Source organism: Heterocephalus glaber, unplaced genomic scaffold, assembly GCF_053883595.1.
Source record: "Heterocephalus glaber isolate CG9 unplaced genomic scaffold, H.glaber_assembly_v1.0 deba00001428, whole genome shotgun sequence".
In the NCBI taxonomy this organism is placed as follows: domain Eukaryota; kingdom Metazoa; phylum Chordata; class Mammalia; order Rodentia; family Bathyergidae; genus Heterocephalus; species Heterocephalus glaber.
In genome coordinates, this window is record NW_028258293.1 from 17,500,601 (window position 1) to 17,516,095 (window position 15,495).

The following is a 15,495-nucleotide window of genomic DNA, read 5'->3' on the forward strand; positions in this document are numbered from 1 at the left end:
ATAGTGAGTGCAAGGCCAGCCCATACATACATACATACACATACACATACATACACACACACACACACACACACGAATGAATGTAAAAGGAAATTAGGGAGGTATTCTGAATGCTTAACAAAAACAGAAATATTTTGTTAAAATAAAAAACAACTTAAATCTTATTTCTTCAATGTTTAAAACAAAAGCAAACTTTGAAATTTCTTGCTTCTGTGAATATAAAATGCAATTCGGTAACCCGTTTTCTGGTTTTCTCTCAATGGCAACAGCTGACAGGATTCGGAGATGCGGTTGACATCTCTTCAGACCATGGGACTCTTTCTGACAGTGCCATGTCTCCCAAAGGCTTTGAGATGAAAAGGCAGTGAGGGAGAAAGAATTTGAAAGGGATTCCTCCAAAGGAAGCATCCCTAACAATGGTTACAGAATAAGTGAGCCCTGGGGCACCCCCAGGCCCAGTAATGGCTGATCTGAAAATGAAGCATATCAAAATGCTATTGATAAGCTAAATCACCAGACAGCTTATCTGAGGTCCACATCTGCCATATGGTACTCCAACTTCTGCTGCCTGTTGCTGCTACAATAGGCACGCCTACCCAGAAAGCACCACTGGACAGAAACCCAGCAGCAGCAGCATGTGGGGCCCATGCCTGTGTTTACATTTTATTTTGTGCAATTAGCTTTGTGCTTCCCCCTATCACAGTAGGAACTTGAAACACACACACACACACACACACACACACATTTAATGTCAAAAATTTATGTTACCCGCAGAATGCATGCGTGCACACTGCATTGCGCACGTGGATGGGGACAGATCAGGAGAACAGAGAGAAAATCAGATGTCAACTTCAGAAATGGAGCTGCCCGGTGGGGGAGGGTGAGTCAGGCAGGCTCTCAGCGAGAGCACCGAGGAGACAATGTGCTTTTCTCAAAACACTCGGGCAGGCGGGCCTCGGGGAGTGGCTATTTAAAACGCTTGGCTCCTTTTATTTCACCACCGAGGAAGTGAATTCGGTTCTTAAGTGCCTGAGCAAATGAAGTCATCTGGCTTCCTCTCTTTGCATCTTCACTGGGCAGTAGAAGTCAGACAGGACGAATGTCGGAGAGTCCACAGTTCTTTCTTACAATCAAAAGTGATTCACAGAGGATCTGGTACTTGGGCTTCTTTAACTTTTTTTTCTTTGAAAAGATATTTTCTTTGAAAAGACGTGAGAGAATATTGGGTACTGTATGGCTGCTGTCAAAGGCAACTGCACAAAATGCCATCAAGTCACAGAGCAAAGAGCAGATAAGGTTATTACCTTCTAAAGGGGTGGCTGGTATAAAAGACTGATGGTTTGTGTCAAAGGAATTCATAAGAATCCGGCATTTCCTTCTCTCCATCCTTTTAAAGTTTTCTGCCATTGCAGATAGCAATAAAATATTCATTTATCTAGTTGACTACCTATTAAAGACACTGGTTTTCAAAGAACTCAACAGCTGTAGCATGAGATTAAGCAAAAATGCACAAGATGTAGGTTTGCACGCAGAACGAGAAAAAAAAGAGGGCGGACAGTCAGACCTACGAAACTATCAGAGACAAGCACTCATTTCCTTCCACCAATTTACCCACACCTAAGCAGACAACATTCTTGGATGAACTTTTCAAAAATTTTTTAAACATTCTCAGTTTAAAAAAAAACAAAACTCCTTTCAAGTTAAACTGAGATTGCACTTGAACTCCATCCAAGAGCAGAGCTGAACTGAATTATGATAATTAGAAAGCTGTGCCTATAAAAAAAAAAGCAGCAGTTGATGCATTTTTTAAAAGTTCATGCCAGAGAATATAAGTTCAATATGTTCTCACATAATTAACATTTCCCACCATTAGCAGCAGTTTTTCAGTTTACATATCAGTAAAAACAACAATACTCATCTTTGCTGTGCTGTAAATTCCTCCCAGTCACCTTACATATACATCTAAACCTGTCAGATGCCTAAAAGCAACCTGAATTGCCCACTGGAGTTGATAGATGATGAACTTGTTCATCAGTAAGTTGGCTTTTCTTTTAAATCCATTTTCCAGGGCCCTCTTCCTTCCAATTAAAAATGCTAATGAAATTTTAGGACAGACCCTTAAAACTAGCATGAATCATGAAAAATGGGCAAAAACTCTTTTATCAGGACAGTAATGAGGGGGTGAAATCCCTGCCTACTCTGGGTCTGAAGAAAAAAAATAAATAAAAAAAAATAAAAAAGCATCTTGGAAGGATTTACCCCTACCCCTACCCCGCTGCAAACATTCTCCAATCAGGAGAGCCCAGCACATTTCACCGTTAGCCCGGACTCCCAGATTTCAGACACTGGGTTTTGAGAGTCCTCCCAACAATGCAAAAAGCCAGTGGACAGAAGGAGAACCTAAGAGTTGAGAGTAACCCAACCCTCAGGCCATCTCAATCACTTCAACTAAAATCAAAACACATATTTCAAAATTCTCTTACTCTGCACCACTAACTACAAAGCCTGGAGGTTTCTGATGAAATAGTCAAATTTCAACCCCAAGTTCAAACATGGAACTGAGCCAAAGAAGCTTATAAAGAGAATTTTACAGACCGAGAGTTCAAAAAGTAAATACCCTCACAAAAACACTCCAAAAATTTAGATCCAAATATCCAAGCAGTACACAAACTACTCCAGAAGAGAAAAAGCCCAGAACATCCCTAGTTTCAGACATGCACAGTAACTACAATAGGGCCTAAATTAGGTATCTGTTAAAAAAAAAAAAACTGAACCATTAAGTGCTAGGATAGACTTTAAACTGTTTGATTTTATCACTTTGATGAATATGAAAGAACGAAATATATCACTAGTATTGTTCAAACTCGATTTAGGATCTAATTTAAATACCACAAAGTGATCTGTACCTTCTGTAGATAAAACAAGAAAAAGCACCATGCGGCTATAAAAGACAATGCCAGCCATGGGTCAATCCACAACCAGCCCAGCAGCAGAGGCTAAGTTTGCCAAAAGGGATAAGCTTACAATACATTTTTCTTGCTCAGTTCAGAAGTAGGACATTAGCAGTCTGCAGGTTCAGTCACTGAACTCCAAAGGGGAGGCTGCAATCCCCACATTGACTAACAGAAAGGACAGCTGATTTTCTTGCAGTTTAACAGAGAAAGCTGGACATTTGCTTTGGCCAGAACTCTTTAAGTCTCTGGAGAAAACAGACCAACACTAAAAGTTTTATCATTAAACAGATTCCACACAGCTTTCACTTGGAGGAACAAAAACTATAAACACACACATACACAACGCTTTTTTTCACAATCTCTTTATGGGAACAGAGCCAAATGCCTAAAATAAAAGTGTAATAATGCGTGGACCTACTACCTATGTCTGAATATGGTCTTTCTAAGTCCAAGAGATCATACACACAGTTATCTTCAACGACCTTTCCAGTAATAAAACATCACAATTTCCATTTGCAAGCAGTATAATTATGCTCACAATTAACACATAATAACACAGGAGATTAAAGAAATGTAATCCCACAGATGTGCAGGCTCTTGCAGGCGCCATACACGGGAGATCAATCCATTTCTGAAGCAAGCAACCTGCTAATGCTGTTAATGGCGCAACTCATTTCTTCAAAGGTCTAGCTAACCTTTGGGATCTGCATTTTTTAAACTGTTCCTGTTACACACTTCCCTACTGAAAATGACAACAGATAATGGCTAGACCTTGTCGATGTAGCATTACAAGTGTAACAGTCTTTCCAAATTCTGCCATTATGAAATGCCCTCTTCTCTTACTGCTCTGTGCTGTCAGAACTAACAAAACTCAAAACTGTTTATAAACTACTGAAGCTCAAGCAGGGAAAAAAAAATCTTGAATTTTTTTTCCTTATGGTTTAATTGTCCTCCCAAATGAAAGAGGACACGGGCTTCCAAACTACATACAAGAATATATAATTCCTGCTGTATGCAGCAAATGGAGGAAGAGGGGAAAAGGAAGCTGACTCCCCCAGACTGCCCTCCCCAGCCCACCCTCTCCCGTAATCAGTGTGCAGGGGGTGGGGGTGCTTTTAGGAAAAGGGCTGCTCAGTGAGAGATTCACTTCAGTCTAGGTCAAACTAAGCTTAAATGTCCTCCTTCTTTAAATGAAATTTCATTATATGTTCTGGTGAGTTCTGGGTTATTTGTTGTTTTTGTTTGGGGAAAAATTATTTTTTAAAAAGGGAAAAGGAAAAAACTTCAATAATCTCTCGAGCACATGCTCTGGAGTCTATTTTATAAAAGATCACACAGAGGAAGAATTTACACAAAGATTCTTCCCTATAATTTTTAAACTCTTTTTTTCCAAGGCAAAGTGTGACATCAGTTTTGTTTCAAACTTGTTTTTTAAAGAAAGTATTCTAACAGTCCCCCGAAATTGCAGATCAAATAATATTTACCATTAAAGTAAAAATAAAGTAGTCTACCTTGGCACATCAGCAAGGCCCAGTAATGGATACAGCTTATCAGTTCATTTTTTGGTACCGGCAACAAATAAAAGAATTGTAAACTCTGTTGAAAACTTGAAACCTAAGAGTTCAACAGAGTTACACATACAAAGAAATACTAAACAAAAATATGTGACCATTTATGGAAATAGATTAGAAAAATAAGCCTTTCCCCCTCAAAATAATCAACAATTCAAAACCTCGCTGCATTGACAAAGGTTCAACTAAACCCATTTGTCTTTCTGGAGTCACTTTATAATTAGCTCTACTATTTCCTTCTAAAGAAGGATTCTTAGCAAAGGTGGATCTTTGTCTGGCCCTCATAAGCATTCGGAGGTGCTGAGCCCCAAAGATCCTATTTACAGAAAAACACAAACCCAACAATAAGAGAAAGCACGGGCACAGCCTGAAGACTGTTCCCCAACTACTGCCTCCCAGTAACCTAGCAGAGCAGCCCCGGCGCGGAAGACACGTCAGGATCCCTGCAGCCTGCAGAGAAGGCAGCTCCCTCCTGGCTCCGGCAGCGAGGAGGTTCACATTTCCCGTAAGGGAGGAAGAGTCCATCCGCCCCAGTAACCACCTGCAGGCACCCGGCTCACCACGAGTGCTCAGACCACCTAAGCTTCCAAAACAACCCAGGTGGTGGCTGGGAGAGAGAAACCTGTGGTTGTCCTGAACTGCTAGTGTGCTCCTCTGCTGTATCTGTACCATTTTTAATATTTCCTGACTATTTTGAAATCTGATAAGCTTTACAGACCTTTCTGTCCCAGGACCTGGGCTCCCTCCAACACACTGTTTTTAAACTCTGTCTTTTTTTCATTCCCAGTTCCTGGAACATCATCTGTCTCTTAAGTTTCCAGTGCTCACTGGGGTCAGTTTTCATTTCTGCAAATCACAGGCAGCCACTTGCTTCTAAAAAGCTAACAAGCCTCCTGAGAAATGCTGGTGGCTGGCATTTCATTGTTTCAAAAATATTTTTATACAGTCACAACGCTCAACTTTAAATAAATCTTTTAAAAGATAGAATTAAAAAGTGAGGCGAATCCTGATCGGATTTTATTTTCGTGGAAGGAAGATAAGGTAGATGGGAGCCCCTCGTTGTCTTCCACTCCATAAAAACGTTGCTGTGATTTTTCTTTTAAAATACAAATACCTGGGGGGGGCACGCTCATAGTTCAACTCTCTTTCAAGCGGACTTTTCAAAGAAAACAAGTGTTGCTGCTATGAACAAAGACTAAAAGTGTACCCTGGTTTTCTTCCCCTCCTGGGGATCATTTCTCTTCCAATAAACAAACAAATCCCCCAGTATTTCCTACGGGAAGGAAGTTTTCCAGGCACAGTCTCCTCCTGGGTTTGGTGGTAACTGCGACTCAGTCTTTTTTGGACACAATGTTTCTGCTGACTCCTGAAAATTTTCCACTTGAATGTGCAATGAAGCGGCGGCGGCGGCGGCGGCGGCAACAGCAACAGTCCTGGAGGAGCGCAGAGCCGGCAGTGCCCTCCGTCCGTCTTGGGGGGAAGGAGCACGCCCCGCCCGCGGCGCCGACCGGCGCGGACCACGGGGAGCGGGCAGCGGGGCTGGGGGCGGCCCGGCCGGTCGGGCGGGGCGAGCGGGGGGGGGGGCGGCCGGGCTCTGCTCCGAGGCGGCGGCCCTGGCTCCCCCGCCCGCCCGCGCGCGCCCAACTTCTGGCTCCCGCGCGCCGGGCGGAGCGGAGGCGCCGCGGCCGGTGCGTGTGTGCGCGTGCGGGCGGCGGAGCCAGGGCGCCTGAGGGCCGCCTGTTGCCGCGCGGGCTCCCGGCGCGCGGCCCAACTTGGCGGCCCCGCAAGTCGCGCGGCGGCGCGGATCGAGAGCGGGGGGGGGGGGGGGGAATGGGGGGCCCTGCGGAGCCCGCGCGCCCACACAAAGCGCCGCCCGCCGAGGAGGACGGGTCCCGCCGCCCCGCGCGCCCACAACTTACCTCGGCGCGGGAGCCCGCGGCGCCCGAGACTCCGAGGCAAACTTCGGCGCCGCTCCCCCGCCCTGCGCTGGCGCCCGGCGCCCTCCTGGCTGCTGCCCCAGGGCCGGGCCACCCCACTCGGCCTCGCGCCGCTGCTGCCCGGGGCCGGCGGGCGCGCTGGGCTGCCGCTGCCCGCGCTCCGGGCCGAGGTGCACGGGCTGGGGGCGGGGGTCACTGCATGGCCTGGCCCCGGACGCGGCCGCCCCGGCCCGGGCCCCGCCGCGCGGACTAGCCCGCGGGCTGGAAGCGAGTCCGCAAAGTGTTCGGGGGACGCCCGCGGCGGGCGGCGGGGCCGCGGCGGCGGCTGCAGAGGCTCGGCTCGGCTCGTGCGGCGCGGCGCGGCGCAAGCGATGCTAAGAATGTGCGGAATGAGGACAGGAATGAAATGAACGCCAGGACCGAACTCGCTCAGGAGGGGTGGGGCCTCGGTGACGTCATGCGGCCTGCCACCCGGGGCCGGGGCGGGGCCTGCCGCCGTTGGTGACGTCATGGGCCGCGGGGCGGGGCCGGGGGGCACGGGCTCCCCGCGAGGGATGGCGGGGCGGAGTCGCGCGGGCCGGCACCGCCCTCCGCTTCCCGGCGCGGGCTCCGGGCTTTGTCCCGACCTGGGGCGGGGCGGTTCGGAGGTGCCAGCGGGGCGCGCGGGGCTGCAGCAGCCCGGGTGCCCTCCGTGGAGCTGGCGCCGAGGCCTGGGCTTGTGCGCGCGCGCCAGCTGTGCCTCAGTTTCCCTCTTCCCGGGCGCAGAGACTCCGGCGGCCGCGCTGAGAGCTCCGGGATGCGCGGAAGTCTGCAAGCGTGCGAAGAAGTTTCCGAAATCCAGGCGGAGGCTCCGAGGCTGCGTTCCTGGCCTACCGTGGCCCCTTGCGCCCTCGTACTTTAGAAAAGTTCACGGCTCTGGCGAAGTCGGCCCGGCTGTGGGGAGCGAAGCCTTAGCGCCGCCGAGAAGGATAATCACAGAGCTCGGCCGCTCGAAAAACTAAGTTCACTCCTCCCTGCGGCTTGTAGTTTGCAGAAGTACTGGCTGCGGTGAAAAACTTCCTAAACGGTAAATGCTGCACCCGGAACCAACACACCAACCCTTTCTTTGTGGAGAAAGAAAGTTCATTTTAATAATAAAAGAATAATTTGAACCCTGCCTTGGGAGATGTGGTGACGCTGGCTCGGTAAATCAGAATGGGGACAAAGTTGACTCGCTGTGGACAGAACTGCCTAAAGTTTTAGGTCGTTGTGATCTCAGGAAAAGTACCAGTAGCAAAGCGATCCCTGCGCCGTGGACCTCCTGCCTTCTCGCACAAGGCTGTCTTTTTCCACCTGGGGCCTCAGGACAAATCATAGCGCCTATTTTGTGCCCGAGGAATCCCGAAGTATGGCTAACTGAGGAAAGCAAATGTGACTCACTGCGGCTTATTTTCTATGAAACATAACTTTTACTAATGCATTTTAATTTAAATTTACGTTGAGGTAATTGGAGAGTCATATGCAGTTTTTAAAAATAATGCAGAGAACCTGACGCGGTGACGCATGCTTGTAATTCCTGCCCTCGGGAGGCTGAGGTGGAACGATCACAAATTCAAGGCCACCCTGGGTAACTTGTGAGACCCTGTCTCAAAATGCAGGGGGCCGGGAGTACTTCAGTGGTACAGCGCCCCTTGGTCCAATCCCCGGTACTGCAAAAGAAAAAAGTAAAAAGTAATACAGAGAAATCCTTTGTCCACTTTGACCAGATCTCTCCCGCTGCATCACTTCCAAAACTATAATATAACACCATCAGGATATTGACATGGATGTAACTCCCACCGATCTCCTTCAGATTCCTTCATTCATGTGTGCTTCTGTTTAGTTCTCACCTGGGTAAGTGTCCACCACAGTCAAGTACAAGCACATTTTATTTCTAGCTCGTATTCAATAAAGAGATACAGTGAGGTTCACAATAATCACCCAGCCGCCTTGGCAGTAGTTTTCTGGAATGTGTTAGGAAAAGCGTGATTGGGTTGACATTAACACCATAGCAGGCATCTCTCTCTCCAAATAGCTTCTAAACACACTAGATAAAGCCTCAGTGCAGTGCCAACTAGCCAGTGAGTAGCATTTCTAACCCAGGCACCCTTCAAACTCTAGTTCCTGTCTTACAGCCTCTGGGCAATCCAATTCTCTTCTTTCCTCCCTGAATCAACAAAGTCCTTGGCCTGGGAGTCAAAGCGCTTCATGACACGCTATGTTTCCTGACCATTTCTCCAACCTCTCCTATTTACACACAGATTTTTTTTGTTTTTTGTTTTGGTACCGGGAATCGAACTTGGGACCTTTTGCTTGTGAGGCAGGCAACAGAACCACTGAACTAAATCCCCAGCCCTACACACATATTTTTTGATTCTCATCTTAAACACCTTTTTCTTGGGAAAACTGCTCAACTACCATAGATACTTCCTCCCTAGGATCTTGAATTTCCTTGCTTCAGATATATTACTTTGTTACCAGTGTAATATTGGTGAAACCCACCTATATGAGCTGGTAGAAAGTGGCTGCGTCTCTTTCAGCTTCTTAGAAGCTGCACACAAACGAGAAGTGACTCCCTGTTATCCCTCCACCTTACCGTTTATGCATTTTCTCACTGCTGGACCTGTAAGTTTAGGGCCCATGAGCTGTTCAACCCCCACATCTGAGAGCAGGAACAGTAGCTGCCACCTGCTGGAATAAAAGCAGCTACCATGTATTGTATCCATACTTACTTGGCATTTTACATTTGCCATCTACATGGATCCCTCAGCACCCATGCAGAGTCGTGATTATTACCCTGTTCATACGGAGTAGGAACTGAGACACAGGGTAGTGGTATGACTTGCTCATACTTGTAGAGCCAGAAGAGTAATACAGTTCAGGACTTAAATTCCTTCTGATTCATATCTGTGATCTATGTACATAACCCCTAGCCTATATTGCACCAAAGCTGAAACAAAAATAAGGCACAAGAATGCCAAACATTGTTCCTAAGTACCTTCCTTATATTACCTCACTTGAGCCCTACAGCCACCCCAGGAGGTAGCTACTGTTACCATTCTTATTTTGTATATGAGCAAGCTGAGGCCCAGAAAGGTAAAATAACTTAGGGTCATCTAACTAATAGATGTGAGGATTCAAACCTGAGTAGTCCATGCTCTTAGCAGTCCACTCAGCAGCCTAAATACAGCGCTATGCTAATCTCAATAGAGCAACCATCTACAGGGGTGATTTACCCTGAGATGTAACAATCATTTGTATCTCTAATGATACAAGAGCTGGCCTCCCACACCTTACCAAAGAAATAGCTAACTTGTAATACATAAGAAAAACAGTAATCACTTAGTGGTAACAAATTATGCTGAGAAAGAAACTTTGAGTCACCCCCCACCCCCAACTTCCCAAACGAGAAGAGCAAGAGCATTAAAACTTACCCCAAGGAAGCTCTCGGCTGAGAAAGATACATTGCTTTTGAAGTCAGGTAAAAATGTATTAATGATAATGCTACAAACTGTCTCATTTCTAATTAGGTTGAACACCTTTTCTTTTAAGATTGTAAATTGATACAACCACTTTTGAACTCTGTAGTGAAGTTGAAGATGTGCATACTCTGTGACCCAGAAGTTCCATTGTTTAGGAATAATACTCAAGAGGATCAGGCACCAGGACACCAGAACATAATGTACAAGGGTATTACTGGGCAATTTTGTATTAATCCTGAATAAGAAACAACTCTAATGCCCACTGATAATAGCAAGAACAAATGAATTGTAATATAATCATACCATGGGCTACTAGCCAGGGACAAAAATGAAAGAACCACAGCTATGTGCAATAATATGAGTGAATTCTTAAAAGATAATATAGAATAAAAGAATTATGAAATAAAAATAATCTACATCATATAATGTATTTATATAAAGCTCAAAAAATAAACAAAAATTAGCAGCATTATTCAGAGCTCTATGTTTAAGCAGTAAAGCTAAAAGCAACCCAGACATGGTAGTGTGTCTATAATCCCAGCTACTCTGGAGGCTGAGGCTGGTGGATTGGAAGTTGGAGGCCAGCTTGGACAAGATAGTGAGACCCTGTCTCAAAATAAAATTTTAGGGCTGGAAATGTAGCTCAGTGATAGGAATTTGCTTAATGTGCATGAGGCTCCGGGTCTGATTCCCCAGCACCAGGGGGGAATTTTTTTTCCTTTAACAAAATTAAAAATAAATAAAAATTTAAGAAAGTGGGAGGGTGGCTCAGTACTCTAGGGCTTGCCATGTACGAAACCCTGGGTTCAATTCCCCCTACCGCCAAAAACAGTAACAAAGCTAAAAAGAAGACTTCACACAAGGAATGTAAATATTATGTACTATAAGCATGTACCAATAAAGAAAACAATAAAAAGAAGAAGAAATTAGAAGAACATGGAGTAATAAGCGGTAAATCTGGGTAATGATTATCAATGGGGATAGGGTGTTGTGATAAGGAAGGGACTTCAGCAGTGCTGGTCAGGTTCAATTTTTGCCTGCTTAAATGGATATTTACTATAATGATTCCTTAAGCTGTTTGTTTGTTTGTTTGGTTGGTTGGTTGGTTGGTTGGTTGATGGGTTTTTTGAGACAGGGTCTTGCTATATAGTTCAAGGTGGCCTTAAATTCACTATGTAGCCCAGGCTGGCCTTGAACTCACGGCGATCCTCCTGCCTCAGCCTCCTGAGTGCTGGGATTACAAGCATGTGCCATCATCCCTGACATTGTGTGTTTGTTTTAAGCATTCTTTCCCACCTATCTGTTGTATTTCACGTTTAAAAAAAAGTAAAATTGCATGACAATATTCCAGTTCCTTCCAGGTACCAAGGACTTCACTTGACTCTGAATCCCATCCCCTCTCATCTTTCTACAACCCTGCCTATATCCATTATTCCCTCTGTCTTCTGCATTTTCAACTTCATGAGATCCATCAGCATTTGAATGTACATGAGTCTCTCTTCCCTCTTAAGAAAACAACAAAAACAGACGTTCTGTTATTCGAAACCTGCCCCCAGCTACTGCCCTCTCCCCTCCTTTCCACAGCTGAACTTTTAAGAACTGTCTGCCCCACTGCCCCCAACTCTTTGAGCCCATCTCTTCACCTCCCACGTGTTCCACAACCCTGTCATACTGGGCTCTGTACTCATCCCCGAATCCACTCCAACCATTGTCCTCCCAGCCTCAGGAGCTAGCATAGCTACTCTGATGGGCCTCTCAGCCACATGCTCTCCTTTGAATCCCTTGACAGCATTGACCTCCACCTCCCTGAGACAATGTCCTACTCCCTCTCTAACTGCTCTGTCTCATTTCCCTTTTTGGATCCTTCTCCTGCAGCAACTATTATACTTGGTAGTCGTGGAGCATGAGCTGTCTTCTATTCTCACTTTATATCTTGCCTCCAGCTAAGCTAATTCACTCTGTTGGTTTCAATTACCATATGCTTGCTGTTGTCTTCCAAACATGCGTATGTAATCCAGATCTCTCTCTCTCTCTCTCTCTCTCTCTCTCTCTCTCTCTCTCTCTCTCTCTCTCTCCCCTCCTTCCCTCCCTTCAGATGTGTGTACTACATCTCTTCCTTGACACCACCATCTAGATATTTGAGGAGTGTCCCAAACAACCTGCCCCCAAACACCAAATTCCACTATTAAGTATAGTCCTCTTTGAGCATTTCCCATCTCTAGGAAAAGGACCAGAAATATAGATGTTGGTCTTGATACATCCCCTACCTGATGAATACCCTTCCAAAGGGTCCTACCATATTTAGACAAAAAGTCTTTCAAGGCCCTGAATGTCTAACGTCCCCAGTACCTTTCCAGGCATCTTGCTTCTCTCCATCCCAGCAGCATGTTCCTCCCACTCTGGATAACTTCTAATTCTTCAGATATGTCATTTGCCCACAGGACCTTTATTTTCTGTAGTTCCTTGGGCTATTTTTTCCTCATCTTTATGTAATTAATCCCTCCCTTTCTGTTATGAGCTTAAATGTTACTTTATCAGGCCAATGTCTCCTAATCCACAGGACTTTCTCTTCTGATTTCCTATTGTATTAGTTACCTATGGCTGGGTAACAAAATATTTCTAAACACACCACCCCCCACCCCCACCCCCCTGTGATTGAACTCAGGGCTTTCACACTGATTTACATCCCCAGCCCTGTTTTTGTTTTTGTTTTTGAGACAAGGTCTTTGCTAAGTCATTAAGTTGCCCAGGCTAGGCTCAAATTTGTGATCCTCCTGCTTCATCCTCCCGGAGTGTTTGGGATTACAGGTATATGCCACCATCCCCCACTCAAATCTTGTCTTAAAGCAGCAATAATCATTTACTATCTCCCACAGGGCGTGTGGGTCAGGGGTTTGGAAATGGCTTTGCTAGCTGGTTTCTGGAGTGTGGTCTTGCGTGAGACTGCAGTCTGCTGTCAGCCAGGAATGCTGTTTTCTGAAGGTTTGAATGGAATTGGAGTTTCCGTTTCAAGACTGCTTGCTCCATGGCTGTCAAGTTGGTGTTGGCTGCTGGTAAGAGATCTGTTTCTCTCTGCATAGGCCTCTTTATATTTCCTAGACTTCCTTATAACATGTTGACTTGATCTCAAAGTCATGGAGGCGGGGGGGGGGGCTGTATCATTTTTAATAAAATAGCCTCAGAAACTACATAGCATAACTTCTGCCCTATTCTATGAGTTAGAAATGAATCACTTAGACTAGCCCACATCGAGTAAGAGGAGAAAGTGTCAAAAAAAATCTGAAGACATATTTTAAACATCACCTCACCTCCACTCTCCCTGCCTGAACTCAGCATAGTCTGTAATTTTATGTAACATACAATTACATTATAAAGATATAGGATATATTTGTATGATTATTTGAGTAATATTTCTCTTCCCACACTCTTTTGGAACAAGAATCCTATTTGTTTTGCTCACTGACTTATTCCTAACACTTTACCTGTAGAATAAATATGAATTGTTATTAATGATAGGCACACCTACAACAGCCCTTTAGGTTGGGATTGCTCTTTCCATTTTAGAGATATCCAGTGGAAAGCCCAATAGTTGGATTTCTTGTTCCAGAAACAAAATTCAAATATAAATCTGTCTAGTTCTAAGTCCTATTTCTACAACTCCAGACTGGCATTCTATGACCCAAAAAGAGCAAAAGAAATTCCTTTGGCCTCATTGACAAGCTCTTCTGTGTTTCCACATTTCCTCATCAAGCATACATGGGAGAATTAACTCTTTTAGGAGTATGGGCTAATGCACAGGGCTATCCTTAAAGTCAGAGAGTACTCAAAATCTGGTCAAGAAAAATGTTTCCCTGAAATAATTGATCTTTGTGAGTTTGCTCATAATAAGCAAAAAGAAGAGAGTGTGGAGTTTCTGAAAATACAAGATATGATTTTAAAAATACAATGAATGTTTAAATTTCTTAATCTTGGTTGTGGTGTTGTGGTTGCATCATTATCCTGAATCGATTCAAAACATTTATCTTTCATGGTCATTTTGACTTTGGGGAAGAGCCAGAAGTTACATGGTGCCAGATTCTGTGAATAAAGTGGATGGGGGTGCACCACAATGTTTTTAGAGCGTGCCTTTCCATTGATGGCACTCAGCAGCAGCACTCACCAAATTCAAATTTTTCACATCTTGTAAAAACACTCATGAAAGAGGATCTCCAGAACTGTTTCAGAAAGTGGCAAAACTGGGGAGAGAAGTAAGAGGGAGTATTTTCAGAGGGATTAATGGCAATATATTTTTTACTATAATAAACTTCATTTAACCACACACCATACTTTTTGATCAGCCCTTGTGCAACCACATTCTTCATTCATTCATTCATTCATTCATTTGTATTACTGGGGATTGAATCCAGGGCCTTTTTACTGAGCCACATCCCCAGCCCTTTTTTATTAATTTATTTTTAAATTTTGAGACAAGGTCTCACTAAGCTGCAAAGTTGCCCAGGCTAGACTTCAACTTACAATCTTTCTGCCTCAGTCTCCCAGAATGCTGGTATTACACGGGTGGATCACCATGCCTGGCCAACCCCACTCTTGGCAGGGCCAGTCCTGTGTAGTCACTGGGAAAACCAAGGCCTCTCTGCAGCAGCATCGCCACCACTTAGATGGTCTTAGCACCTTCTTCAGGGAGAAAGGAATCCTTCAGTAGCTCTTCTAGTGAATGTGGCCATTAGTCCTTGTAGCTTTTTAAATTTGATTAAAATTTAATAAAAATGTAAAGTTCAGTTTCTTAATCACACATCACATTTCAAGTGCTCAAAAGCCACATGTAGCCAACGGCTACCATATGGGATGGTACGAATATAGAACATTTCTATCATCACAGAAAATTGTACTGGACAGCACTGCCAGAGAACGAAAGCCATCCAAGTCTCCTGAGAAATCCCAGGTCGTGGAGGAAGATGAAACAAAGGGCTGCAGGGCAGCTGCCCTCTCTGTGATTAAGAGGAAATTACCTAGCCCGCAAAGAACCCAGATTCACCTGTGGGAAGAGGTCTGCAACAATGGGGTCCTGGGCACAGTTCCGCCTCCGCAGGCCTATGAGCCCTTCTCAGAACTCAGCCTCTGCCCAGTAGGGATCTCACTTTACATAACCACCATCCATCTTGAAACCAGGCTGTTCATTTCTGGCTGCCCCGGACTCACTGAGCCTAGGCCTCGGCTCCATCTTCTACCCTCCTCTCTCTGTCTTAAATCTTTTGTCTCTACTCTTAGTCCAGTCTCCATCTCTTTGTTGTAGTATGGGATTTTTCTTTTTCTTAAAAATAACTCCTCTCCCAACTTACCCATAGATAAATGTGTTCTAAATTCCATGCCACTTTACCCCATTAGAGAACTCGCTTCACCAATTACTCTCTTATCTTGCATTTTCCCTCCCCACTAGCCCTGTCTCTTCAGTCTCAGGGATACACGACTTCCCTAACGTTGTTAAGAACTTTAATTGTCCCTCCAGAGCCCCCATCCTACCTTCCCCTTCTTT

At 45.1% G+C, this 15,495-nt stretch overlaps 1 protein-coding gene across 9 annotated transcripts in view; it reads right to left on the reverse strand.

Moving 5' to 3' along the window:
- Nucleotides 1-6,575, reverse strand: part of Tead1 (TEA domain transcription factor 1) — a 240,713-nt gene extending 234,138 nt beyond the window's left edge. For 2 of the 9 annotated variants that reach the window (XM_087211643.1, XM_004851443.4), the window contains exon 1: nucleotides 6,445-6,575. Coding sequence is in view for 6 of the 9 variants with exons in the window: in XM_087211639.1 (XP_087067765.1) it covers nucleotides 5,244-5,369 (126 nt within the window). In the remaining 3 variants the exon portion in view is untranslated. Of the gene's footprint in view, nucleotides 1-5,243; nucleotides 6,030-6,444 lie in introns of those variants that run through there. The other 7 variants (XM_087211640.1, XM_021263810.2, XM_021263813.2 and 4 more) reach the window with 5 other exon arrangements.
- Nucleotides 6,576-15,495: the final 8,920 nt, after the last annotated feature.